A 27855-nucleotide genomic window follows, 5' to 3' on the forward strand; every position below is an offset into this window, starting at 1 on the left:
AGTCTAGCACAATCAAGCTCGGAACGGGCTGTCAGGCCCTCCCGCCTCGGCACCTGAGCTCGGGGCAACAACGCTCCGGCACCGGCTACTCACCCCCGCCTCCGCCGCTTCACCCTTCGTCCCCACGCCCGGAAGGTTACAGCTGTCCCTGTCCCTTTAAGGGGGCGGAGCCCGGGCTCCGCTACTTCCGCCCCAAAGCAACATGGCGCCAACCGGGAGCAGAGCGGGTGAAGGCGAGGAGAAGAGCGCCCCTCAAAAAGATGGCTACGCCCCGGGCGCCGCGTTCGCGCCCGACGGTGACGTCACTTCCGGGGCGGAGGAGGCTGAGTGGTGCAGTGAGGGACAAACAAAAGGAGGCGCCGGAGGGGCGCAGTGGCCGGCAGTGGGGCAGAGCGGCAGGGGCTCGGGGCTGCCGGCTGGGCGGCCGGGCGCGGCGGGCCCAGGTGAGCGGGTGGGGAGGGGAAGGGGGCGCGAGCTGTCATCTCTTGAAATCAACTCCTGGACGTCCCCGGCCAGCTGCCCGGCCCCAGGCGCCTTGGGCAGATCGGGCTCTGCCCGCCGGGGCTGGCTCACAGGGGGCCTCCCGCGGCAGCTCGGTTCTGCCTGCCTCCGGGTTCCCCGCGCCCCGGGTCACAGAGGTCCCTCCCCTCCTCTCCCCGGCGCCGCGGCGCGCGAGCCCCCTCCCAGGCACCCTAGTGCCTCCCTGCGCTCTACATACCGGGAGTTTCCGCCTCGGCTCCCCCAGGTCCCCTTGTCATCCCCTGGGTTCCCCCAGATCCCCACCCTCCACACACACACACACTCCCCCACTTACTGGAGGTTCCACCTCTGGGCCCTCTCCTTGGGATCTTTTTTTCTCCCCTTTTTCAAAGGTTCTCCTGGGCTCCTTGCCCGTTCCTCTTCCCTTGGAACCCTCCCTCCTTTGGATCGGGCGGGAACTGTGCCCTGACTTGGGTGGGGGGAGGGCAGATTCCCTGGCGAGGCTCTTGGGGGCCTGTCTGGGCTGGGGTTCCTGGGAAGCCCAGTCCAGGGGTCTGAGGTTCTGAACCCTGCCGGTGTCTTGTGCATCCAGATGGGCCTGAGAGCCAGGTCTGATGAGGTGCGGGCTGGAGACCTCGCAAAGTTGGCTGCCCAGCTGAAGCAGCATAGCCGTGGGTTCTTGAGGCTCCCTGATGATTCTGCTCCTTGCGTCGACCGCTTCTTTCCCCTGGTCTGGACTGGAGTGAAACCGGGATTGGGCTGGTTCTCTGCCGGTGCCAGTGCTGCCTTTTTTGGGAAGGAAGAGAGATGGTTGGGGGTGTTTCTGGCAGCAGTCTCCTCCTGATGGGGACTTGGCTGGAAGGGTGGGGCCGTCTCTTCCCCTAAGGGCTCTTTCTCTGCCTTACCCCCCTGAAGCCTTTCTGGGATGAGGTGTGAGGGAAAGGGAATTTGGGCCTAAATTGTAGAGGAAGGATTTGGTGGAGCTTAAAAGCTCCCAGGGGCCTCTCCTACCTTTTCCATTAGGAGTTACCTTATTCCCCTGACAAACCGTGTATCCTGCCGGCTGCATAGACAGACGGGCAGACAGACAGACTAGAGGCAGGAGGAGGAGGTCTGATGTTGGTTACTCTTCTGGTGGAGGGGATGGGGGAGTGAGAGTTTGTTCAGAGGGACTGGGCAGTGCCTTTGTGAAGGTCAAGTTTGGCTCTGGGGGGGAGGGGGAGGCAAGGACAGATGACTTGTGCTGGAGGACTGGGTTTTGGAGAGGTGCTGGGGTGTGAATGACTGGCCCCTGTTGCCTTGTCTTCCCAGTTTTAGAGATTTTTTGGGGTTACCTCCCATGCCCCCCGGGCCTCCCAGGGGCTGTGGGGCACACAGCAAGGGCCTGAGGAACGCTTGTGACTTCTCCCTGTAACTCACCCAGATCCTCCATCTCTTGGGCACGCCCACTAGGAAGCTGTTTCCTCTGCAGACTTCAAGTGGTCCTTCTGGACAGTGGGCGCTTGTGAGGATTGTCCCAGTGGGTCAGAACTCAGGGAGCTGGCTTGGCCTGGACCTCACTTGTAGTATTTAAGGGAAGGGATCATCCTGTTTTCCTTACTCTCCTGAGAGTGGAGATGATTTTGGGTTTTCACACGATGATGGTGTAAGACCTCATGGGGAGTCAGGTGGGTTAGATGTGGGGCTCTAGAGCCCAGCACACCTCCTCTCCCTGCCTTGACTCATTCATTCATTCAACCATCCTTTGGTAAGTGCCTGGCCTGGGCCAGGAATGGTGCTAGGAGAACACGGTCCCTGGCTAATAGTCTGGGAAGAGAGGCAGACAGGACAACGTTGACACAGAGGCCAGCATAATGCTAGAAATGTCTCAGAGGCAGCCCAGAGGAAAGAGGCATTAGCTGTGGCTGAGTGTGCAGGGGGTGGTCTGTGTGTGTTTCCTGGAAGAGGAAGGGTAAGGACAATCAGTGCCAGTGAGTCCTGTGGCCTGAGTTCTGGGCCGGCCTCTGCCACGGGCAAGTGACTGGCTTTCCCAGCCTCAGTAAATCCCTCTCCTTGCCAAGGAGGACAGGGGTGAGGGTAGAGCCTGGCTTCCGTGGCTTCCGTGCCTTCATGGACCCAGGTGCTTCTCTGCCCAGCCTCCATCACTCTGCGTGGGGTTCTCTGAGAGGCTGGAAACCATTTCTTGCTTCTTTCCTCTCAGCACAGCGCCTGGGCATTGAGCGGCTGTGAGAAATGTTCCATGGCATAAGCAGCTAAAAGGCGCCACGATCCCTTTGTCTGTGTAACCATCTCCCCCCCACCCCCACCCCTTTCCCCTTCCTGCTGATTGCTTGTCGTTTCCCCCTTCACTAATGGCTGGGCCACACTCCCAGTGCCTGGCTGGTTTAAACACTCCCCCCTACCTGGCAGAGAATGAGATGGTTGGAGGGCATCACTGACTCAATGAACATGGATCTAAATGGACTCTGGGAGATAGCCAAGGACAGGGAAGCCCTGCGTGCTGCAGTCCACGGGGGTCGCAAAGAGTCGGACACAACTGAGCGACTGAACAGCAACAACAACCCTATCGTGGTCTGATCACACTACTCTCCCCACCCTCCTGACCTGTGAACAGTTCTGAGCAGAGTGCCTGGCATGGAGTAGATGCTCACTAAACGCTCCTTGAAATTGTGTCTGGGCTGAGGGCGTGTCTCTGCCTGGATCCAGCTCACCCTGCTGCAGCTCACCTCTTGCCACTTTCCGCCTCCAGCCCTGGATCCAGCCAGGCTGAACCGCTCAGCGTGCTCTAGAAGTCATGTTGTCTTCCCTCCAGGCAAACATGTGCTGTCTCTTCTGCCTGGAATGCTCTTTCCAACTCCCACTCTTTCCCAGGAAGTCAGCTTAGGCAACACCCTCTTCAGGGAGCCTTCCCTGACCCAACTTGTCTGGGTCTAGTGCTTCTTCCCCCGTTCCCAGAGGGCCTGGGTTCCCCCAGCAGAGCCCCAGGCACTCAAGAGCCGGTGATAACTTTTGCCTTGGCATCTCCCCGGTAGACTGTCCGATTCTCTGGCGTCACCCTGGTCCAGGCCGGGCAGTGAGTAGGGGCTCCGAAACTGTCGGCAGCCCAGCAGGTAATGCTGATTCCCACACACCTCCCTGCTCATGGTAGCTCTTGCTTCCTCGTAGGCAGGCGGCTTCCATGGAGCGAAAGGAATGCCAAGACCCTGCCCAGACAGACGTGGGCCAGCCTCAGCACCATCAGCCAGCTCTCAGATAGCAGAGCCGTCCTCAGGGTAAGGACTGGGCCCCCTCCCTCCAGGCCACCCTCGGCCCCTAGACAGGGGGCAGAGGGCAGTGTCCCTGTCCCCACAGCCCTTTGCTCTTCTTGCTGTAAGGCCAGGGCTTCTAGGACAAGGGTGCAGAAGACAAAACTCTTCTTCCTTCTCCCAACTCAGTGGTCAGCTGAGTAGCAGTGGGGCTTCCCAGGTGGCGCTAGTGGTAAAGAACCTGCCTGCCAGTGCAGGAGATGTGGGTTTGATCCCTGGGTTAGGAAGGTCCCCTGGAGGAGGGCATATCAACCCACTCCAGTATTCTTGCCTGGAGAATCCCATGAACAGAGGCATCTGGCAGGCTACCGTCCACAGAGTCACAAAGAGTCAGACACAACTGAAACGACTTAGCACATATATGCACGCCATACCCAGCAGGTGTGAACCTGCACGATGAACCCCTGGTTTTTGTCAGTCTTGGGAGGTGGTTCATGCTGTCTCGTGACCATATTTCCCAAGGTGTGTTCGGTGGGACACCAGTTTCTCTGGGCACAGTGGTCAGGTGACTCCAGGAACAGTAACCTGTCATGGTCCGGGCTGCAGGACCTCTCGGAGCCTTGACGGGTGTCTCAGAGCTGACTGAGAACATGAGTCTCTGAGAAGGAGCCAGCGAGCTGTTTTTCCCCCACACTATCACATGGACATCTTTGAAGATGGGAGGTGTCTTGGCCTCTGCTTTGGAGAACAGTTCTCAAAGGCAGGAGCATGCACCGGTTAGAACCCAGACGTTGTGGTCAGACCTGGGTGTGAGTCCCAGCTGCCACATGCTCGATAAGTGACTGTGGGCCAGTCGATGTGCCTCTCAGAGCCTCAGTTTCCTCATCTGTGAAAAGAGGGTAATATTAGCTCCTTGCCTCCCTTGAGAGTATCTTGAAGATTAAATATGTCGATACAGGGAAGGTGGCTCAGGGTGTCCTCAAACGTGTTCTCTAAGCATAGTGGGTGTGGGTATAAGCTGCTTAATAATTTGTAAAACAAACCTAATCAATGATTTCTTTGGTCATTTGTGGAAGCTCAGGCAGTGGCCTTGATCCACCCCCACCCACCTCCCCACCCTTGCTGTTTATAGACATGGAAACTGGGGCTCAGAGGAAGGAAGCAACTCATCGGGTCGGAAGGCAGGGGTGTGGGGCTGGAGCCAGGTCCTGGAATCCCAGGCTGGGGTCCTTTATTCTCCGTGCCTTCACCTCCCACCGTGGCTTTTGTTAAGGTAGGCCTTGCCTTTCCCAGCCCGGATTTTAGAGGAAATGGTATCTCCGATGTTTTTTGTTTGTTTGTTTTGCTTTGTTTTGTTTTTGTAATTACCAGCCAAGTTGCATGCCCGTTACGTGTTTTTTTGTTTGTTTTGTTTTGATTTTAATGCCTTGTGGAAGCTAGAGTCTCCTGTGATCCCCGTCTCCAGAGACGTGAGTGAGGAGGGCTGGATTTGCCCACATGCATTGTTAGCATTTGCCTTTTTTTCCTAAAATCAAGTCAGTCCTGATAGAGCCGCTGGTTTGCCGCTTGCTCTTGTCTCATTTCACAGTCCTCCCTGGACCTCTTTCTTGATGAGGTCGAGCTGTGGGTGAGTCCCGTCAGAAGGTCCCTACCCACTCCCGTTCCTCCCACCCGCAGTGCTCCCCCGCCTCCCCATCCAGGGTTTCTGAGCTGTTTGTCGGGACATTTACAGCAGCAGAGGGCGGTGGGAAATGCCTGGCGTGTGATTCTGTTGACCGTCCTGTTTATTGGGACAAGGTCAGCAAACCCCAGGCCTGCCCCGTAGGAGTTTCCTGTTGGTTTTGAGGAACTCTGCCAGCCCCCCTTCCCCAGTATCGGAGGCCTGAGCTGAGGTCTCTGGCCAGCGACGAGCAGGAAGCAGCACATCCTACTTATCTGAGATCAGAACTCCTCCTCCGTGCCAGCAAGGAATGGCCTGGGCCAGCCCGAGAGGTTTTGGCCTCCAGGTCTTGGCCCTCCTCTGTCTGCCTGAGGCAGGGCCACAGTGTGGCGTTGGCCTGAGCCTGGCCCCGACTCGGTTCGCCAGGCCGTTCTGGTGGATGGTTCGGTTTCGGTCCCCCGAGCACTCCTCTTAGGTTTTAGCCTTGAGAGTGGACAGGCTAAGCGAAGGTCGGGCACTGCCCTGGGGTCAGGATCTCAGGATGCCCTGCTGGGGCATAGATACCTCTGGCTGGGTTTGTTTTTTTTTTCCCTGGCAGGAGGGACCCCTGCGTAGCCTGGTGGGCAGGACCACCCTGGGAGTCAGGTCTGTGCAAAGATGCGTCCCTCCGCTGGCGGAGCTCAGCTTTCCATCCAGACCGTCTGCCTCTCCCGATTCTTCCTCCCAGTCTTTCCTGGAGTCTTTTTCCTTCTGGCACGGGCCTCTTTGGGCCACCTCTGGCGGGGGCCCCAGACCTGGCCTCTCGGTGGACAACGCTCTGCTCGCCTTCCTTCCAGCAGCAGAGCCTTCATGTCCACGGTGGCTGTGGTCCGAGCCCAGGTGGTGGGCTGGTCACCATGAAGTTTACCATCTGACGCGCCACAGTCTTCAGGTGAGGAGACCAGGGCTGGAGGCGTGAAGGTTCTTGCTGGAAGTTGTACAGTTCCGGTGGTAGAGCCAGGATGTGGACCTGGGTCTGTGTGTCTGGGCAGCTGTGCTTTTTTTTTCTGATCGATACCTGTTTTTTTTCTTTTCCTTTCCATTATTTTTTTATTTGGCTGCACCAGGTCTTAGTTGCAGTATGTGGGGTCTTTAATTGCAGCATGTAAGATCTAGTTCCCTGACCAGGGATCGAACCCGGGTCCCCTGCTCTGGGAGCACAGAGTCTCAGCTACTGAACCACCAGGGCAGTCCAGCCTGTGCTCTTTCTAGCCCACCTCTCATTTGTCTTTTTCTCTAGGTTCTCAGGCTTACGGGTACTTCAGAGTTGTTTGGGAGCTTGTTCAAAATGCTGATTCCTCTGGACCCATCACCACAGGCCTGCAGCAACTGAGTAGGGGGTGAGCCCAGGAATCTGCATTTTGAAGAAGCTCCCCAGGCCGTTGTGGGGCTGAGGACCTGCTGACCATGCTGGTGAACACTGACCAGGGCTTCTCCATCGGCCCTGGTCTCAACCTCTATCTGCCGCCAGGTGCCCTTGGCGTGGAATCAGGGCTGGGCTCCCTTGGGTCCCGGATCTCAGTGACTTCCTAGCGTGTGTAGGGTGGGAAGGCTGAGGTTTCTAGAATGACTTTTCCTCCCAGCCACAAACCTCTCCCTGCTCTCTTCCCCGATGCGTTTCTATTGCATTTCACATCTCGTAGGAAGTTCTATGTTTAACCGTCTCTTGAGGACTTAAAACATCCAAATTAAATGGACACTGAGATACAGCCTCAGGTCTGGAGCCATGTTCCACCAGAGAAGCAGCTGTAAAATTCCACGGCTCTCACATGCCACCTGGGCACCCCAGAGTCACCTCCGCTAACTTCATACCCCTGGCAGAGTTGGCCTGTGGACGGACGTGCCACCCAGGTAGGGCCGCGCAGAAGTCCTGCTGTCATGTCTCCTGGCTGGATACCTGGGGGCAGACCTTTCCAGTCTGGAGAGCTGGGCAACAGGCGGCTTACCCTTGGCCAGGCCCCCCCTCATTCGCAGTCCCCTGGGACCTCGGCAGATGGGTCTGTGACCTCTCTTTGGGGCTCCTGCCCACTTTTCGTACCCCGTCTGGGAAGGCAGTGCTGGTGTTCAAAGCAGATCAAGACCTGTCTTCAAGGCCCTTCTGCCCCGCGTGGAGCCAGGCCCAGAGCTGGGCTCCCTCCCAGAGTTTCCTTAAAGCTGTACCTAAGAGACCAGAGATATCTGAGGATGGCCTTTTGGAGTTCCCTGCAGAGACCTTAATTCCAGGTACCCCTCTGGAAACAGGGATCTTGTCCCAGGAAGCATTTGCAGGGTTCTGGGTGCCCAGGTAGGTCCAGGAGACCTGCTGGCCTTCAAGACAGGCAGGCATGCAAGGGAAAGGCAGACCAGATGGGTGGCGGTCTTTCCGCCATCTTCTAGCTGTGTGGCCTTGGGCAGGTCAGTTAACCTTTCTGGGCCTGACTTCACACCCCTAAATGGACTGATGAAACCTCCCGTAAAAAAAAAACAGCAGCTAACATTACAGTCTTTCTATGAGGCAGGCTCTGAGCCAAAAGCTTTCTATGGACCGCCTCGTCAGTCCTCACCGCCGCCCTGACCAGGAATACCATTTCCTAGATGAGGAAACCAGGGACCCGGGAGGGAAGTGACTCCCAGGGTCACGCGCTGGTGAGGCGGGGAGCTGTACCAGGCTCCTGGAGATTGGGAGCCGAGGTTCCGGACATGCCAGGCCTGGTGCTGACGTGCGGGCCGCATCAGTGACCCGGAGCCCGTGGCAGTAACACGCCCGCCTGATGGGGCGAGGGGGCCGTCCTGAGCCTCAGACCCGGCCTGTGGCCTCTGTGTGCTTGGCTCGGGGAACCAAGGTGGGTGTCCTTCACTGATCACCCTTCCCCCAGGAGGCCACCGCACCCTTGCAAGAGTGCTTGAGGACCAACCTGTTTGGGAGGCCCGGCCCACATGGAGAGCAGTTTGGAACTGAAACTTGTTCCCTCCCTGCTCCGGACTGCCTCCCCTCTTCTTTCCCCGAAAGTGAGGGTGTGCCCTTCAACGCAGGATGCATGGAGCCAGGCAGCACCCCCAGCCCACAGCTGCTGACTCACCCCGGCGGGTGTGGGGGCCTCAAGGGCAGTGCTGGCTCTGGGGTGGGTGGGGGCTGGGTGTCCCAGATGATGGGTCGGCCCTCTCCTCCCCCCACCCCCCGCCATCCCCCCAACCTCCAGCCCCTGCTCTGGAGCAGAGGAGGCCCCAGGGTGCTGACCGAGGAGCAGATTCATAAGCCCAGAATGCTCCCAGGGCAGGGCCAGTGACCCAGTGTCTTCCTCGGAACTCTTGGGAAAGGCCCTTCCCCCTTCCCTGGGAGCACCTTGGAGGGTCAGCCTCCCCAAGCGTGGTACAAGAAGGGGCGAGGGGGGCCAGCCTCGGCCTCCCCTCCCTCCCGCCTGGGAAGTATTCCCAGCCTCTCAATTTGGGTTTTAACAAAGGGCTCTCTGTGCCCTGTTTACCCACAGCCTGGCCGGCCTGCCACGGCTCAGGTGTAAAAGCCAAGTGCTGCGGGCTAGCGTGGGGGTGGTTGGAGCCTGCCTGCTTGGCCACCCTCTGGACAGTGGGGCGGCATGTCATTTCTTCGACTTCCTTCCCCATCTGCAAGAGGCCCTGCGAGGACATCAACAACGTGGAGCGGGCTTGACCCCTCAGGGTGGTTTTGCGGGTGGCTCACCAGCTCTCTGTCCGGTCCTGGAGTTCTGAGCTGGGGCTGCGGGAGTACAAGGCCCTGGAGTGTGGCGTCTTGAGTCCTGGGAGGTCCTGGGGGCTCGGGGATGCCTGGTCTATGCTTGGAGGGGTTTGTGCTTGGGGCTCAGCCCTCTCTCGGGTGTCTGTCCCCCAGTAAATTCTGGGAGGGTCTCTGCAAAGGCAGGTGGATGAGATCAGCACAGTGCGCCTCCCTGTGTACCAGCCTTGGGTTGTCCCATAAGACGTGCATTGTGCTCTTTTTAATTCTCACACTAAGTCTCTGAGACTGGTACTATAACATTCCCATTTTATAGTTGAGGAAACTGAGGCTCAGAGAAGAGCACTCATTGGCCCCGGGCTCTGAGCCCACCCACGCTGAGGCCTGGCTTCCCTGCACCCTACGTGCGCGTGTTAGGGCACGCCTGGGTAGGGCAGGCAGGTAGGCAAACCTTTTTCATACTTGACGGATGGCCGGTACTATTTCTCCTAAACTCTTTTACACTCTTCAGAAACCACACAATGAGGAAGGTCTTTAGTTTCTTTTCCCAATTTTTTTTTTTCTACTCACAAAAATACCAGATTTGAGTACCAAACATGTAAATCATAAAGTATTTGTCCATTTTGTGACATTTTATATCACTTAATAATACATGATACATCATATATCTTAAAGACTGTTTCCCCGACCAGGGATTGAACCCGGGTCACCACAGTGAAAGCTTGGAATCCTAACCACTAGGCCACCAGGGAACACCCAGCATCTTTTATTTTACTTAATATCTCTTGGACATCTTTTGGGTCACTCTACACAGATATGAGGTAGGTAGCATTGTTTTTATTTTAAAGTTGCAAAAACCAAGCCTTGGGCTAAATAATTTGCCTGGTGTGTTGTCGTTTAGTTGCTGAGCTGTATCCAACTCTTGTGCAGCCCCATGGACTGGAGCCCCCAGGCTCCTCTGTCCGTGGGATTTCCCAGGCAAGAATGTTGGACTGCCATGTCCCTTCTCCAGGGGCTCTTCCCCACCTGGGGATGGAACCCACATCTTCTGTATTGGCAGCAGATTCTTTACCACTGACCCTCCAGAGATTCACTGATTCGCCTGGAGTCATGAATTGTTTCATGCTACAGCTGGATTTGAACCCGCGTCTCCCCAACTCCAGAGCTATTGCTCTTCACACTCCCTGGGATCTGTCTGCCGCCATGGGGAGGAGAGGGGCCCTCTGGGTTGCCTTTCTGAGTGCCTGGGGACAGGGGTGCTCCAGCCCTACCTCAGGAACCCAGTCTCACTTCTGTCCACCTGTGGGTGCTACCCAGTGGAAAGGGTCTGGCTGCATCCTTCCCCGTCTCCCTGGGGCGGGGAGGACCAGGCGGGGGTGAGGCTGCGTTCTGCAGTATCTTCAGAGGCCACAGCTGCCGCTGCGCCAGCCAGGGGCAGGCCAGGTGGAAAGAGTGGAGTCTGCTGCCCTGGCGATGGCCTAGTAGCTGCTGCCTCCGGCTGAGCCCTGCAGGTGCAAAGACCAGAGAGCAGACCAGTCCGGAGTGGGAGAAACAGATGGTTATCGTGGTAAATTCTGTATGAGACAGTTTAAGCACCTGCAAAAGTTATGAAACTAGAACAGATATCTTTGTACCCAGGACTTAGCTTTGCCAGATCTTAATGTTTTGTAATTGCTTCAGATACACACACAGACACACAGATGCACACACATACACATAGAGATATAGATACACATACACACACATAAACACATAGAGATACACACACACACACACACACACGCTCTCTCTCTCAAATCATTTCAGGTGCAGTTGAAGCCTCTTCCCCAATCCCATTTTCTTCCCTCTTTAGATGAAATTATCAGCTTGATTTTGGGGCTCTCCTTGCGCTTGGGAAAGAATCTGTCTGCAATGCAGGAGCTTCAGGTTTGACCCCTGGGTCAGGAAGATCCTCTGGAGGAGGAAATGGCAACTCACTCCAGGAGTCTTGCCTGGGAAATCCCACGGCCAGAGGAGCCTTAGAGGGCTGCAGTCCATGGGGTTGCAAAGAATTGGGCATGACTTACTGACTAAACAACGACACGCGTGTTTCTAATACCTTTGCCACACCTGGGTATACACACTGCAGAAAACCTCAGATGATGTGTGTGTTCTATAGCTTGTTTTGGGGTTCAGCATTATTTTGGGAAGGAAATGACAACCCACTCCAGTATTCTTGCCTGGAAAATCCCATGAACGGAGGAGACTTGTGAGCTACACAGTCCATAGAGTCACAGAGAATTGGCCTCGACTAAGCACTTCACTTTAATTTTTTTTTCATGTTGATACAGGTTGGTACTTTCATTGCTTCAGCATTTCACTGTATTCTCAGAGTAATTCATCCTTTCTCCTGTTGTTGGATATCTAGGTTTTTGACCTTTTGCTATCAGGAACAACTCTGGAGTGATCATTTTTGTCTGTGGCTTCACACAGACGTGTGAAGCAACCCTCAGAGCCTTAGGAGCGAAATTGCTGGGTCGGAGGATGAATGCACTCTATCTTCTCATCTAAGAATTCAACATTTCTGGCCAATCGCAGGGGAGTGAAATGGCTGGTGATTGTCTTAATTTGCATTCCTTGGTTAACAATGAGATTAAGAATTATTTCATTCGTGAATTTCCATTTGTGTTTTTTTTCCCTGTGAATTGTCTATTCACGTTTTGCCGTTTTTCTTCCCTATTGGTTTGTCTTTTCTGTGTATCTGGAGGAGTTCTGTCTTTGTTCTGGGCATTAATCCTTTGGCAGGTAAACCCACTGCAAGTGTCTCTCCAGGCCTGTGGGTGCATTTCACTTACTAGGTCCTTTGATGTGCGTCCATTTTAACTGTAATGTGATCGGTAGATGCGCCTCTTCCTCTGAGGATTTGTGCTCATTTGGGATAAGAGATCTTTCCCTGTCTTAAAGACATTAAAGTGGTCAGTTAGATTTTTCTTTAAATATTTGCAAGTTTTGCCTTAGGTCTTGAATTCATTGGAATTTATTTTCCTGCAAGTCGATAGATGGGGCTGTGCTTTTCTTCTGTGGGTAACTAGGCCAGCTCCGTTTGTGGACACCCATTCTTTCTCCCCAGCCTGCAGAGTCGACGCCGTCACGTCTACGTTTCCAGAAATTTCAGGGTCTCTTTTAGGCTTGCTCTTCTAGTTCCCTGGTCCAGCCATCCATCCCCACATCCCCGCCGAATTGGTGGAATTCCAAGACCTTTATACTGGGTCTCCTCCCACATTATTCTTCCCCAGTGTTGTAGCTACTCTTGGTCCTTGGGAATCTTGATTTTTAAAAATCTTTTTTTCTTAATTCCCTGAGTAACGTATTCTTATAACAGAAAACAGAGGGAAGTTTGGGGTTAAAAAAAGATTGTAAACATCAGCCTAATGTCACTGTCAGTATTTTTAAAATATACGTCTAAGTTATTGCAGAAGGCTTGCTTATTCCTCTGTCATAGTCTCGTTACCTCCTTTTTGCATTGAAGGTATTTAGTCATGTCATCAGGTCATCAAGTGCTTTGCTCTAACGTGTTTTCATTGTTTTATAGTATTCCATCATCAGGTCATTAAATAGGTATTTAATTGATCACCCAGTAACAGGCATCTGGATGGTTTCCAATTCTCCTGGGGTATAAAGACAACCACCATGAATGTTCCTGTAACTAAACCTTTGTCCTAGAATCTTGCCTGACGATTGCCCACCTCCTTCCTGTCGCCTCCCCCTCCCAGCTCAGCCCAGTTGAGCAAACCTTTACTCCGCTTTCTGTGTTCCGGACTCTGCATGGGGCCTGGGATGAATCTGGAGGGGTCTGTGTCCTGCGGGGCTCCCAGCCTACCTTGCTGACCTCTCTATGGGCAATCTCTTGCCAATGAGCTTTACGTGGTGCAGCTGGGGTGAATCCCAGCTCGCTGACCTCCAGGAGGGCACGGTCAGTAGCTTTAAGAGATGCCTCTGTTCTGGAAGAAGGGTTAGAGCAGAGGACAGCAGGGCACACGGCCTTTTTGTCTTTCTCAGCTGCCTGGATTTCAGCCCTTTAATCTTTGTCTTCTATTCAGGATCCTCTCCAAATTCTCCATCTCTTGGGGCTGAGACCTGACCCAGCCAGACTCCCATCACCCTCCCGAGATTGCTCTCTGAGAGCCACAAAAGAACACCTGAACTCTCCACCTGAGGGCTCAGTTTTTATTTCTTTTCTTCTAGGCTCTATTTATTTTAAATTCTATGCTACTTTTCAGTCACAAAGGTAATGCCTGCTGGTAAAAACATTACAGTCTCCTTTCATCCTGCCTCCTGTTCCCACTCTTAACAGGGAGCCATTCCCCAGCTGGGTCAGGCTTTATCAACATGGCAATGTATTTATTTATTGTTCTGAATCTCACTTTATTTTCAAAATGGCATTACATACAGAGCTCCTTTATTCTGCTGAAAAGGCCCGGTTGCATTCTGGCGGCCTCTTGAAGGGACCAGGATCTGCTCACCGCCCGCCTCTTGTGTGCCCAGCCTCATCTAACTGTGTCCCCGTGCCAGGTGTCAGGGCCAGCGTCGGGGGCGCTTTTCCTTCTGTTTTCTTCCATCATGCTCCGGGTCTGTGCTCTTTTCATCCACCCATCAGCTGTCTGCTAAAGTCAGATTGCCGTCGGGGGCCAGGTCTGTGCCTGTCTCAGCCTCATTCCACAGATGGGGGGGACCAAGGCTCAGAGAGGTGAAGTCGCCTGCCCAGTGTCACTCCACTGCTGAGTGGCAGAGCCCACCTGCCCCTCCCTCTAAGCCCCCATCACTGTACTCCTTGCTCTCCACCTGCCTGAGGTCCCCGCACACAGGTTGTCTGGGAAACCTCACTCCTGTGACTCCCTGATAGTCCTGAGAGTTTGGCATAGCATCTGCTACCACGGGCATTTTATTACAGAGAGACCAAGTCCGGGCTGCTGGAAGCGCCTCCCCCTCCCTGCTGGCTTTAGGCAGGGGTGGCCAGGACAGTGAGTGAGTGTCTGGGTGATGCCAGTGGGCAGGAAGGTGTTGCAGTGAGCCAAAGCCTGGATCACACGCCCCGTGATCCTTGACTGCCTTATGCAAAATGTGGGCACCCCCATGACAGATTCCGTATTCCTCTCCTGATGGGGAAACAGGCCCCAGAGAGAAGCTGTTGCACACCTCTGCTGGGGGCAGTCCTGGCTGCAGAGGCCTCAGTGCAGGAAGGGGATGAACGCACTGCCTGCAGGAAACTTCCTGAAAAGGACGTTTTCTGTAACTGGGAGAAAAGGTCCCCACTCCCTTGAATCTGCCCCCTTCACCTTTTAGTGCTTTCCTGACCATCCCCAGGTAGGCCCGGGGTAGCTGTTGGGTGGGAGCTGCTCCCTGGAAGTGCTGCTTGTCGGGGCTCCACCCCAGATCTGGGTTGAAGGTGACAGGCAGTGTGATGCTGGGCACATGACCTCTCTCCCCGAGTCTCAGTTTCCCTATCTGTAAAATGGATGTGTGGAATATTAGTCAGCCTGGAAAAGGAAGGAAATTGCTTCCTTTTCCTGGCACCTGCTACTCAGATGGTAAAGAATCTGCCTATAATGCGAGAGACCCAGTTTCGATCCCTGGGTCAGGAAGATCCCCTAGAGGAGGGCATAGCAACCCACTCCATTATTCTTGCCTGGAGAAACCCCATAGACAGAGGAGCCTGGCAGGCTACAGTCCATGGGGTCTCAAGGAGTCGGACAAGACAGTGATTTCCACTTTTACAACATGGATGCACCTGGAGGACATTATGTTAGGTGGATGAAACCAGTCCCAGAAGGACAAATAGCATACGATCTACTTATGTGAGGTCCCTGGAGTAGTCAGAGTCATACTGCCAGAAAGAATAGAGGTGCTCTGGCTGGGGTGGGGGGAGGGGGGAGTCAGTGCTTGGTGGAGACAGTTTCAGTTTTACAAGACGAGAAGAGTCCTGGAGATGGGTGGTCGGTGATGGCCGCGCAGCAGAACGAATGTCCTTCATTCAAATATGTTACGTGTATTTTACAGCAATAAAACAATTTTGAGAAAATAAGGGAGGGCGCCAGCAGAGCGCACTCCTGGGCTCCGAGGGTTCTGGGCTGGGCCCTCATTCTCAGAACAGGGAGTGGCTCCAGCTGTGGGTGTCTCTTCACCTTGAGTCACCAGCTCCCGGGGCAGGTCCCTGCGCTGGCCCTCCCTGCCTGAGGGGGCTCCGCTCCTTCCCCTGGGGAGGGCTGGGCAGGAACCGGGAGGGAGGGGTGCCCACAGTCGCCTTAGCTTCCTCCCTGGCCCCCTCCTCCGCTCTGCCAGGCCAGCCCATCACCCCCAGGCCATGCCCTTCCCCACCCCACTTCTTCCCCTTGCCTTCTCAGGCCCTCTCTTGATACCTTTATTGAGCGCCTGCTGTGTGCGGCAGACCCTTGCCCTCCAGCAGCACCTGGGCGGAGGTTGAGGATGGATGACACCAGCCCAGGCTGCCTGCTTCCCTCTCTGCACAAAGTGCTTTAGAAGCTTGGGATTCTCTGGGCCCTTCCCAAAGCCCTGCAAGCAACCTGCCCTGACCACCCGGCCGTCTCTTCTTGGGGACCCATGGGGGAAGGCGCCGCATCCCTGGCCCCCTGGGAACAAAAGCCTGGGCTTTGGCACCTGTGCCTTCTTTGCAGATTTCCCCCGAAACGCCATCAGAGAGGGGCGGGGACTTGTCCAGAATCCCACAGTGAGTTGGCAGAGTCCGAAACGTGGTGCAGCTAAAGGGCAACCCCCCACCTCCCCAGGTCCCCCCACAATGAGGCCAGGCCTGCTTTTCTCAGCTGTGTGGCCTGGGCCCCTGGCCTGACCCCTCTCAACCCCTGTGTCTTCTCCCTGGGCTGAGGAGGTGCCAGGAGCCCCCCAGGACCATCACAGGACTGTCCCCTCCACGAAGCCCTTCTCAGCAGGGTGGTTTACAGAGAGTTCAGAACAGAAGTGTTGGGGGGGCAGGAGGAGCCAGACACACTGGTGGACGGGACAGTCACCCCCTCCGAGCCTCCGGGTCCCTCACCTGTGATGGAGAGTGGACCTCCCACCTCAGACCCAAAACAACGTAAGCCAAGCCCCAGGACAGCAGGGCCCAGTCCTCCTGGTGCGAGAGGCAGGCTGTTCTCCGTTGCGTGACACACCCACTCCCCCGAAGCTGCGAGGCTGCAACCACATCCTGCCTGGTCACAGACTGCCCCCACCCCCAGCGCCTGGCATCCTGCCTCGGCGGTCCCAGCCCCGGACTTTCCAGGGGCAGGCTCTCGCACGCCCTCGGGCCCTCGGTCCTGTCCCCTCCTCCCTTCCGGTTCCCAGTCTTTGGGCGCCTGCCTGGACGTGGACTTGGCGAGCCAGGAAGGGAGGAAGGAGTTGTCAGGGTGTCATTCAGCTGGGGTGGGGGGCCCGGCTGCGTGATTCAGCAGGCCCTTCCCTTGATGCCCACTCGCCCAGCAGTGTGGGTGGTGCGAGGAGCCAGCTGGTCATTAGAGGGCCTTCCTGTAGGGCGGGCACTTACCAGGAGGGCCGACCCCCTGGGCTGGAGCCGCCAGCCCAGGGCGGGTAGTGGTGTCTGCTGGCCCCACGGTGACCTGAGCTCTGGGAATCCTGGCAGGAGGGGGGCAGGAAGCTCGACTCCTGGGCTCCACCTCTTGGCACTGCCCTGTGTGGGGCCTTGAGCAGTGGCAGGACAGCGAGCCTGAGCCCTGGTGAAGACTTGAGTCGGGAGGCTTCAGTTTGGTCTCAGCTCTGCCCTGATTGTAGAGTGACATTGGGCAGGTGATGCCGCTGAGCCTCAGTTGTCCCCATCTGTGAAATAGGGCCAAAGATAGGGCCCTGCACCTGGGTGTCAACGCGACTCCACGAGGTGGACCCCACGGTAAGGGCTTAGCCTGGTGCCTGGCACATGTCCATCTGTTGAGCACCCCGATTCCCTCAAGGGGTCTAGGTTTGCTTCCTCCTATCCTTACCCATCCTGGCATGCCCAAGATGATATGAGCATCTGGTGTTTGCAGGGAGGCCCTGTCCTATGAAGTGTTTGTCACTATTAATACTATCAGTAATCAAAATAAGGGCCCCAGTCCCATAACCTGGGACCTTTGTGCCTCTCCCCACAGACCCATTTGTCTAAACACGGGTATTTAAATCTTGGTTTAAAAATCTAGACTCTGGATTAGAAAACAGTAAAATGTAAAAATCACAATTTTTTTTTCAGGGAATGTTCTTTTTTAAAATTTTTATTTATTCATTTGGCTGCACCAGGTATCAGTTGTGGCCTGTGGGATCTATTTTCCCTGACCAGGGATTGAACCCGGGCCCCCTGTGTTGGGAGTACAGTCTTAGCCACTGGACCATCAGGGAAGTCCCTAAAATCATAATTTTATTTGCGAAAGGACTGGAAGGTTATCACTCAGTGAAAAGTTAACAGGGGTGGGCGACTCTGGGCGGTGTTCTTACAGGGTTGTTTTTTTTTTTCTGTCCATAATGCTTTATACATTTTCCTAACTGTTCTCCAGTGAACACCTAGTCCCTTTCTGGTCTGGTACAGCCTCATGGCCCGAGCAGCATTGTAAGAGTGACGTGTCCCGGCAGGGTGCTCCCTGCTGGCCCAGGCGTTCAGGGTTTCTTCGCAGGTTCATTTTGTTGCACACCTTCCCCGCCCCCGGCTGCACTTCCTGAATGTGGCCTCGAAGTCAAGCGTTAAAAAAAACCAGACTCCCAGGCTCTACCCAGGACCTGCCAAGTGGGACTCTGCAGGGGGAGAATCTGCTGCTGTTCTAAATTTCTTTACAAACACACGTGGATGCACATAGCCGGAAACAATCTGATGTAAATGCCCTAAGCGTGTGACCCTGTCATCCTGCTTTCTAGTCCTCGCTGCCCAGCCCCTCCTCCAGGCACCCGTCATTACAACCTGCTGTCTGTTTGTCCTTCCTGCCAGTCTCCCCACACACCCAGAGTCCTGTGTGGCCATATATTTACACACGCACACGTGGAATGTTTTAAGCTTCCTTATTTGTTCTATAGAAGCTAGTTCATAGTCCACTCCCTCTTCTACAGTTGGCTTTTCTCACACTTTGAATAAATCTCTTCAGGGACTTTGAATTAATCTCCTGGTGGTCCAGCAGTTAGGACAACTCTGACCTCTACTGCAGACGGCCTGGGTTCAATCCCTGGTGGGGGAATTAAGATCCCACAAGCTGCATGACCACTCTTAAGATCACTGGCGTGGCTTCATGGCACATGGTTCTGAAGGAACTGTAAGTTTCCAGCTGGCCCCTCTGGTTGGTCTTACGATTAACAGGATGGGGTCTAGACAGGACTTCTGGACTGTTCCTGCTGGAAGGCGGGGGTCCCTGTGAGGCTCTTTAGTGATCTGTCAGCATGGCCCGGACTTCATGCCTCAGCCTTCCCTTCTGTGGAATGGGGAGGCTGCCACCTCCCCTGCGGTGGTTTCCCTCCAGCCACCCAGTGCCGTCTGGTTTCTGGACCAAGGCCACTCCGTGGGCTGCCCTGTGAGTGTTGCCCAGCTATTGTGACTCACAGCTAGCCTCGAGGTGGAATTTTGGACAATGGGTCCATAGTCTCCTGCCCCTGCCGCCCCCCCCCACCCCGGTCTCAGAAAGCCCAGCTACCCCTCAGTAACCCCTTCCCATGGTCCCTTTCAGATTGAACCATGATTCCGGTGACAGAGCTCCGCTACTTTGCGGACACGCAGCCAGCGTACCGGATCCTGAAGCCGTGGTGGGACGTGTTCACCGACTACATCTCCATCGTCATGCTGATGATTGCTGTCTTCGGGGGCACGCTGCAGGTTACCCAGGACAAGATGATCTGCCTGCCCTGTAAGTGGGTCACCAAGGACTCCTGCAACGACTCGTTCCGGGGCTGGGCGGCCCCTGGCCCAGAGCCCCCCTACCCCAACTCCACCATCGGGCCGACCCCCGACTCCGGCCCCACCGGCATCAAGTACGACCTGGACCGGCACCAGTACAACTATGTGGACGCCGTGTGCTATGAGAACCGCCTGCACTGGTTTGCCAAGTACTTCCCCTACCTGGTGCTTCTGCACACGCTCATCTTCCTGGCCTGCAGCAACTTCTGGTTCAAGTTCCCGCGCACCAGCTCCAAGCTGGAGCACTTCGTGTCCATCCTGCTCAAGTGCTTCGACTCGCCCTGGACCACGCGGGCCCTGTCGGAGACGGTGGTGGAGGAGAGCGACCCCAAGCCGGCCTTCAGCAAGATGAACGGCTCCATGGACAAGAAGTCATCGACGGTCAGCGAGGACGTGGAGGCCACCGTGCCCATGCTGCAGCGGACCAAGTCTCGGATCGAGCAGGGCATCGTGGACCGCTCGGAGACGGGCGTGCTGGACAAGAAGGAGGGCGAGCAGGCCAAGGCGCTGTTCGAGAAGGTGAAGAAGTTCCGGACCCACGTGGAGGAGGGGGACATCGTGTACCGGCTGTACATGCGGCAGACCATCATCAAGGTGATCAAGTTCATCCTCATCATCTGCTACACCGTCTACTACGTGCACAACATCAAGTTCGACGTGGACTGCACGGTGGACATCGAGAGCCTGACGGGCTACCGCACATACCGGTGCGCCCACCCGCTGGCCACGCTCTTCAAGATCCTGGCATCCTTCTACATCAGCCTGGTCATCTTCTACGGCCTCATCTGCATGTACACGCTCTGGTGGATGCTGCGGCGCTCCCTGAAGAAGTACTCGTTCGAGTCCATCCGCGAGGAGAGCAGCTACAGCGACATCCCCGACGTCAAGAACGACTTCGCCTTCATGCTGCACCTCATCGACCAGTACGACCCGCTGTACTCAAAACGCTTCGCTGTCTTCCTGTCGGAGGTGAGTGAGAACAAGCTGCGGCAGCTAAACCTCAACAACGAGTGGACGTTGGACAAGCTGCGCCAGCGGCTCACCAAGAATGCGCAGGACAAGCTGGAGCTGCACCTGTTCATGCTCAGCGGCATCCCTGACACGGTGTTCGACCTGGTGGAGCTGGAGGTGCTGAAGCTGGAGCTGATCCCCGACGTGACCATCCCGCCCAGCATCGCACAGCTCACGGGCCTCAAGGAGCTGTGGCTGTACCACACGGCCGCCAAGATCGAGGCGCCCGCCCTGGCCTTCCTGCGCGAGAACCTGCGGGCGCTGCACATCAAGTTCACGGACATCAAGGAGATCCCGCTGTGGATCTACAGCCTGAAGACGCTGGAGGAGCTGCACCTGACGGGCAACCTGAGCGCCGAGAACAACCGCTTCATCGTCATCGACGGGCTCCGTGAGCTCAAGCGGCTCAAGGTGCTGAGGCTGAAGAGCAATCTGAGCAAGCTGCCGCAGGTGGTCACGGACGTGGGCGTGCACCTGCAGAAACTGTCCATCAACAATGAGGGCACGAAGCTCATTGTGCTCAACAGCCTCAAGAAGATGGCCAACCTGACAGAGCTGGAGCTCATCCGCTGCGACCTGGAGCGCATCCCCCACTCCATCTTCAGCCTCCACAACCTGCAGGAGATCGACCTCAAGGACAACAACCTCAAGACCATTGAGGAGATCATCAGCTTCCAGCACCTGCACCGCCTCACCTGCCTTAAGCTGTGGTACAACCATATCGCCTACATCCCCATCCAGATCGGCAACCTCACCAACCTCGAGCGCCTCTACCTGAACCGCAACAAGATCGAGAAGATCCCCACCCAGCTCTTCTACTGCCGCAAGCTGCGCTACCTGGACCTCAGCCACAACAACCTGACCTTCCTCCCCGCTGACATCGGCCTCCTGCAGAGCCTCCAGAACTTGGCCGTCACGGCCAACCGGGTGAGTGGCCCGAGGCAGGGTGGGGGGTGTCTCTGGACGTCTGGCACCCCTGGTCTGGGGTCTGCAGCTGTGGTTCCCAGAAGCCCCTGGGGGAGGAGCTGGATGAAAACCCAGATTCCCAGGCGGCTTCCCCTGCACCCCCCCACAACTTAGCCCAGACCCGCCGAATCAGGATCTGTGGGCTGGGGAGCCTGTCTCGACTGCAGGACGCGGCCAGGTTCTGCTAGGAGGGATGGTGTGCTGGTCCCCAAGGTGGCTTTGGGCGGGTTCCTTGGAGATGGGGATGTCCACAGGCAGGAGTCTTCTCTGTCAGGGCTCGGTCATGGGACGCGGGACTCGGCCTAGGACTTGTCCTAGACCAGACTTGGAGCCCAGGATGGGCCCACCCAGGACGGAAACTGCGTGGGTGGCTGGTGCACCTCCCAGAGCCACTCACACCCTCTCCCCTCTCTGCCTGTCGAGGGTGGCGAAGGGCAGAGTTGGGCTCCGCTGGGGCTGGCTTGTCACCACCTGTCTTTCTGGAGAGGAAATTGTGCAAACTGTCGTGGGCCTGCAGAGCCGAAGGCCACACCCTGGTAGCGATCGAGACCTTTTTCGGTTCCTCTGCACCCACCCCTTGCCTGTCCGGGGAAACCCCCCCACCCAAGGGACCCTCTGTGGAAGCAGGCGGGTAGAGGTTGAGGGCAGGTGGTCCTGTGGCTTTGTGGCCTGGCCTCTGCCGCAGCTGCTGGGGTGCCTTCCTTTTGCCCTGCCCTCTCCTGGTGGGGACCTGATGCTGGAAGGAAGTCTTCCTAGTTCCTACTGTGGGTGGAAACCCTCTCAAAGGGAGGCGGATGGTTTCAGGAAGGACAGCAGGGGCTTGCTCCAGCAGTTGGGAGGCAGCAGCCCCTGAAATGACCCCATTCCAGGGAAGGACACGCCCTGTCCAGCATCACTCACGTAGGAGGATCAGGCACCCCAGACCTCTGACCGCTAGAACCCCTCCGCTCTTCCCCAAGCCTCTCTCCCTGGAAACCAGAGATTGTGACAAATCCTTCCTTTCCCCCGCCATATGATACGCGTGTGCACATATGAGAGCGTACAGGAGTGAAGGTCGGATCCCAGGCTGCTTCACTCTAGAGAATCCGCCCCCGGGGAACCAGGACAGGCCCACGGCCCACCAGTCAGGAAAATTGGACTCCTGGGAGCAGCCCCATTTGGGGAGGAGGGGACAACCACAACCCTTCCTTCAGCACGTGGAGGGGGACCAGGCGGCTCCTCGCCAGATACCCGGTGGAGGAGGGTGGAGGAGGGTGTGGCCAGGCCCCCGCTGGGCGCCCGGTCCTGCCCTCTCCAGCTCTTTGCTCCAGGCACAGCTGTCGGGGTCACGCGTTGACTGAGGTCACCCTTCAGGAAGCGCTGGCGGCAAGGCACGCAGTCCCTCAGGAAGGAGACCCTTTGGCCCCCAGTTCAGCACGATGCTTCATCACGTCCTGTCCCCACCCCCTGGAATCCCAGAGGCCTTTGTAGGGAAAGCAAGTTCTTCCAGCCAGACTTGGTCCGGCTCCTCCTCCTTCCCAGCGGGAGTCCCCCCCACCTTCCTGCCTCCCTCTGGGCTTGCGGTTCCTTGGTTCCTCGCGAGTCACCCCCACCCCCCACCCCTGGGCTACTACCTGTGAAGTGGACAGGGCAACTGAATGTGGGTCAACTCAGGCCCTCACCGCGGGTTTTCTCAGGTTTCAAGTCTTGCTGACCAATACCTTGTTAAGGGGACATATTCTTTGTATGGTTATTCAAATATTCATTCATGGATTTGGCAAATGTTCTCTGTGCACTCCTAGTGGGGAGCTAGGACCCCCCACCCCGACCCCGGTCCTTCCTGACCTCACTGCTTGCAGGGACAGATGGGTAACTCAAGTTAGCACCCTTGACTGTGCCGGGGGCTGGGCTTAGCCCTGGGCAGGCAGGTCTCCTGGAGGAGGGGATGTCTCACCTGGCCCTGAGGGATGAGGAGGAGTTAGCCAGGCAATGAAGGAACTTCTCAAAGGTTTTGTCCACAGGGAACTGAAAGCTAGGGGTGGAGCTGTGAACTGAACCTCTGGAATTTGGACTACCCCGCCCGCCCCTCCCCGCCCCCCCCACTGCCCCTGCCCCCGTCGTCGTCGAGGCCAGGGCTGAAGGCATCTTGTTTTTCCCACTTGGTTGCAGATTACCTGCCTTGCGTCCTTTCCTTCCCTCTTCGCTCTGACGACCTGGATCTTGGCTCTTCAGTCCAGTGCCTGACTTGGGGCAAACTGTCCACCAAATTCCCGCTGACTGATTGAGGGAGGAAGGTCTGCCTTGGAATGCAGAGAGCTGGCTCTCCCTGAAGCTCCAGGGAGGTGGGGGCGGGGCAGGACAGAGGTCCAGAGCTGTAGAAACCCGTGTGCAGGGCCTTCCCCGGCAGTCCAGTGCTAAGACTTCACCTTCCAATGCAGAGGGTACAGGTTCCATCCCTGGTTGGAGAGCTAAGGTCCCACATGCCCTAGAGCCAAAAGAACCCAAACTTAAAACAGAAACAATGTTGTAATGAACTCAGCAAAGACTTTACAAAGGGTCCAGATCCAAAAAATATCTTAAAAAAAACCCTGCATGCAGCTGTCAGGAGTGGGTGAGGCCTGTTCTCACGTGGCTGCCTGGGTGGCTGGAGGGTCCTTGAGGCAGGACGAGGCACAGGTTTTCAGAGAGGAGGGGGTAGGTCCCATGTTGGGACGTCCAGGGGACCAGGTTAAGTCAGCCTGAACCTGAAGCTCAGGGAGTCATCCCCCAGGCTCCTGGGTGAAGATCTGTCCTTCCTGAGTCTGGGAGGGGTGGGGGGTGGGCTAGAGGGTAGGGGCCAGGGGAGTGTGGCTCGAGCCTTTGGGAGGGGCAGTGGAGAGCAGGGCCAGGCAGGTGGGTGCACAGCCTGTGCGGGAGTCGGGTGATGACAGGAGAACACGGGCAGGTCCAGTGGATGAGGAGTGGCCGCAGGTGGCTCAGGGCGGGCAGGGGTAGAAGCCGGCTCCTGCCAGGCCAAGAGAGACGGCATCTTTCCAGGCGGTTTGTTGGGAAGGTCGCAGAGGCCCCTGGGAGGGTTGTCTTGTTTTTTCCAAGGACCAGGTGGACTCGAGGGGTAGCCAGTGCTGATGGGGTGGCCTGAGGTCCCTGAGGAGGTGGGCGAGGGTGGGATTGGGATGATGGGAGTCGACTTCATGCCTTCAGTGCACCAGCACACCTCAGGATGAAGGACAGGAGCGGCCAGGGTGGGGGACCGAGCCATCAGAGCCACCTTCCCCTCCTTCCATGGGGCCTGCAGAGAGCTGGCCGCGGAGCCGTGGGTGCCCCAGGGAGGGGGTGTGTCGGGGGAGAGCCCCGACGTGAACCCCAGTTCTGCCACCCACTGTTCCAGTCCTTCCCGCTCCCCGGCCACTGTCTGTGTCACCAGAGGAGGCCAGTTTTGGGCACAGTGGGGTCTCTGGGAGGCTCTGGTCCTGCAGGAACCCACTTCTCTGTCCTCTGGCCTTCCTGGAGTCCCTGCCCACCTGGAAGCCACGCCTGCCCGATTCCTGACCATTGGGCACAGCAGTGGCGGGTTTGCAGACCCAGGTCAGGAGTCCTTTTTAAAACATCTACAGTGCCCCTCTTGGCATGGCCTCTGCCTGGCCTCAGCATCCTCGGCAGAAACATGCGGATGGTGACAGAGCAAGCTGCCCGTCACCCTTCTGTAGGCTCGGGGCCCATCCCCTGGCTCCTGCTCTGCTGGAGGGGTCCCTCCTGTCCGCCGTATCTGAAGGAGCTGGTTGTAGGAGAACAGGCTGAGGAAGTGCTCATGTCTGTAGCTGATTGCTCACAGGAGGGCAGGGAGGAAGCCAGCCTTTATGGGGCTCTTCCCGTGTGTCCCCACCCAACTGCACCGTTTGCTCCTTGCTCCACCAACAGAGTGGACAGTTAGAGCACGGACTCTTGAGCCAGATTCATGTCTTGGCTCTACCGCTTTCCAGCTGTGAACTTCTCAGGAGGCTGGATCCTTCAGGGCCTCAGTTTTTCCATCTGTAAAGTGGAACAAGTGTTTCCACAGTACTTAGAGGTAGTTGTGAGAGTTCACCTGTTAGTAGCATCAGTGCTCAGAGTGAACCTGTCCTGTAGTAAGCGGCAAGTGGGTGTTGTCTCTAATTCAAACTTTGCAGAATCAGGAGAGGGCCCCGAATGGCCAAGACTGGGCTCCCCACACCCACCCTCAGCCTGTGACTTGACAGATAAGGAAACTGAGGCCCAGGAAGGGGAAGTGACACAGCTGGGATTCTGACCGTGTTGGTGAGCTCTCCCTCGTTCTCAGCAACAGCTGAGGGTATAGAGTTTTCTCAGCAGGCTGCTGTGCTTTCATAAACTGTTCTTAAACCTGGCAGGCCCCCAGGCCTGGCTCCTGGTGAGCCCTGGGTGGTGGAGGAGGGGATGGAGCTGGTAGCAGCTGGCTCCTGTGATTTGCTTTGGCGGGGGGGGGTGGGGGGTGACAGCTGCTGGGAGACAGCAGGGAGCATGGCACACCCAGCCCTGCCCTCTCAGAGTCCCTGGTCTGCCAGTGACAGGAGATCAAGCAGTTTTACCACGCGGAGGGATCAGTGCTGTTGGGGGAACATGGGCACCTTAGGTTACCAGGAGGTCAGGGAAGGCTTCCTGGAGGAAGTGACAACAAAGCCAAGACCTGCAGAACACGGGGGAGTTAGCCAGACTCAGGCCAGCTTGTGCTGGTCCCTGAGGTCTGGGGTAGCTGAAATGGGCATCAGAGAAGGTGCCAACGCCTGGGGCAGGGAAGCCGGGGCCCCGAGGCCCGGGTCCCGGCTGCGCCCGCCTCACTGTGCCCTCTTCTCCTTACCTCTAGATCGAGGCGCTGCCACCCGAGCTCTTCCAGTGCCGGAAGCTGCGGGCCCTGCACCTGGGCAACAACGTGCTGCAGTCGCTGCCCTCGCGGGTGGGCGAGCTGACCAGCCTGACCCAGATCGAGCTGCGTGGCAACCGACTGGAGTGCCTGCCTGTGGAGCTGGGCGAGTGCCCGCTGCTCAAGCGCAGTGGCCTGGTGGTGGAGGAGGACCTGTTCAACACCCTGCCCCCTGAGGTGAAGGAGCGGCTCTGGAGGGCTGACAAGGAGCAGGCCTGAGCTCCCATGGCATGGAGCACGGGTGGCCCTGAGTGGGCGGCCTGCAGCCGGACCTCCAGGCAGGCCTCGGGCCCAGGAACCCAGGAGCCCGACGGACCACCAGCCCAGCCTGTCAGCAGGGGCGCTGGAGCTGGGCCGGGCGACAGGACCGCACCTGAGGGGCTGGCCCCTTTTCTCCTCGAGACTCATGCCCCCCAGGGCGGGCGCCTGAGGGGGAGATCAGAGACCTGCAGTCCGTCTCCCAGTGAGCGCAGTATTTGGACAATCAGGGCCTGCTCCCTGGAGGCCATCGCTGCCCCAGAGGCCAAGCTGACGCCAGAGGTCCAGGGACACCTTCTTAGTTCTTGGTATTTATTTTCTCCACCTCCCGCCCTCTCCCTCCAGATAACTTATACATTCCCAAGAAAGGTCAGCTCAGATGTGGGGGGCTGTTAGAGGAAGGGTAGCCATGTTTCCGTTTTCCTTTTCTTGGTGGTGCCGCCAGCATCTAGCGCCCACCCAGACGTGAGCAGAGCGGTCCAGGGTGAACCAGCTGTGGGACGGTCACCCCGGAGGTGCCAGGCTGGGCTCTGGGGGTATGGCCCATGGGAAAGCAGGCCGCCAGCAGAGAAGCCAGGCCTGGGGTTTGCTGCCACAGTTGAGATTTTTTTAAGGAGAAAGAAATTTTTTGAAATTGATGGTTTGGGTATCAAAAAGAAAAAAATAACTTAAAAAAAAAAAGGACACTAAAGGCCAGTGAGTCGGAGTCTCGGGGCAGGACAAGTGTCCTCCCTGAGCAGAGCAGCAGGACACTGAATTAGCTTCCTTCCCCCGGGGAGCAGGCTGCAGGATGCCTCCAGTCCGCGGTGACCTCGGTCCAGGAGTCTGTCTGTTCCTCTCCCCTCCTAGAGCGGGGACTATTTTGTTCTGTTTTTTTGGTGTCTTGTTTTCTTTCTCCTCCATGTATCTTGGCAGGCTCTCGTTTCTGTGGCTGTTGGCCAAAGGGAATGTTCCGGAGCTGCCAAGAAGGGAGGGGACTCGGGTTGGCTCATCCCCAGATGAACGGTGCTCCGCCCCCGCCCCCTCCCCGCTGCACCCTCCGTCCTCCCTGCCCTGACTTTGTGGCAGTGTTAGGAGCCCAGAGGAGCCGCCTCACCCGGACTCTGCTTTCGCACCTTGTGTGTCATGAGTTAGCCCAGTGCCACCACTAGCCTCAGCGGCTGACGTCAGCCCTGTCCCCACCTGGTGACGTGCCACCCCGTCCTTCAGCACGGGACACCTGGAGGCAGGGTCGCCACCGGGGTAGACAGGCCCTCCAGGTTCTGGATAGGTTTCTGTCCCAGGCGCCCAGCCCACGCAGCGCCTGGTGGCGGGAAAGCCAGCTCACTTCATTGAGATCAGTCTCCAGGGTCCCCGCCACCTTCGATCGATCACTTGGACACTAAGGCACGTTCTCGCGTCTCTCGTCTTCACGATTATGTCCATTTGTCCATTTGTGTTTTCCGCGCCGTGTCATCAGATGTAATCCTCAGAAATAATGCACACTAGCCTCTGACAACCATGAAGCAATCCGTTACACATGGGTCTGAACTTGTGGACTCGGTTCAAATAGCAAATAAACCTATAACAAAGTGGCCTTTGGAGGTCTCCATGTCTCTCGGGTCTCTGAGGTCCCCTCAGCCCCATGGTCTCTGAGAAGATAAGGAACTCTGCTTCCCTACCTGCCCCATGAAGCCAGAAGCCCCTCAGAGGCAGCTACCA

The 27855-nt window shown here is 56.9% G+C and overlaps 2 protein-coding genes across 7 annotated transcripts in view; one reads left to right on the top strand and one right to left on the bottom strand.

The window, feature by feature from the left end:
* The window catches only part of LOC109566527 (kynurenine--oxoglutarate transaminase 1), a 37322-nt gene extending 36083 nt beyond the window's left edge, over nt 1-1239 (bottom strand). Inside the window, exon 1 of one of the 3 annotated variants that reach the window (XM_070799380.1) lies at nt 815-1239. In XM_070799380.1, coding sequence (XP_070655481.1) covers nt 815-1147 — 333 coding nt within the window. In that variant the 5' untranslated portion in view covers nt 1148-1239. Of the gene's footprint in view, nt 1-93; nt 229-814 lie in introns of those variants that run through there. The other 2 variants (XM_070799379.1, XM_070799383.1) reach the window with 2 other exon arrangements.
* Nucleotides 314-27728, top strand: LRRC8A (leucine rich repeat containing 8 VRAC subunit A). 4 transcript variants are annotated; one of them, XM_019970983.2, is made up of 4 exons: nt 314-443; nt 3646-3752; nt 18799-20963; nt 25840-27728. In XM_019970983.2, exons 3-4 carry the CDS (start codon nt 18807-18809, stop codon nt 26113-26115), a joined length of 2433 nt encoding a protein of 810 aa, XP_019826542.1. In that variant the 5' UTR covers nt 314-443; nt 3646-3752; nt 18799-18806; the 3' UTR covers nt 26116-27728. The 4 variants fall into 4 exon arrangements, with proteins under 4 accessions (XP_019826542.1, XP_070655476.1, XP_070655477.1 ...); XM_070799375.1 differs by having other exon boundaries at nt 327-443; nt 3650-3752; XM_019970984.2 differs by lacking the exon at nt 314-443 and adding an exon at nt 964-1099.
* Nucleotides 27729-27855: the final 127 nt, after the last annotated feature.

The sequence above is a fragment of the Bos indicus genome, chromosome 11 (genome assembly GCF_029378745.1).
Source record: "Bos indicus isolate NIAB-ARS_2022 breed Sahiwal x Tharparkar chromosome 11, NIAB-ARS_B.indTharparkar_mat_pri_1.0, whole genome shotgun sequence".
Lineage (NCBI taxonomy): Eukaryota > Metazoa > Chordata > Mammalia > Artiodactyla > Bovidae > Bos > Bos indicus.

What these genes read in the sequence shown, in the direction of transcription:
- LRRC8A (XM_019970983.2), top strand. Translation starts at nt 18,807, where the DNA reads ATGATTCCGGTGACAGAGCTCCGCTACTTTGCGGACACGCAGCCAGCG. An exon ending in TGGCCGTCACGGCCAACCGG is followed by an intron (nt 20,964 to 25,839) that starts GTGAGTGGCCCG and finishes CCTTACCTCTAG; the next exon opens with ATCGAGGCGCTGCCACCCGA.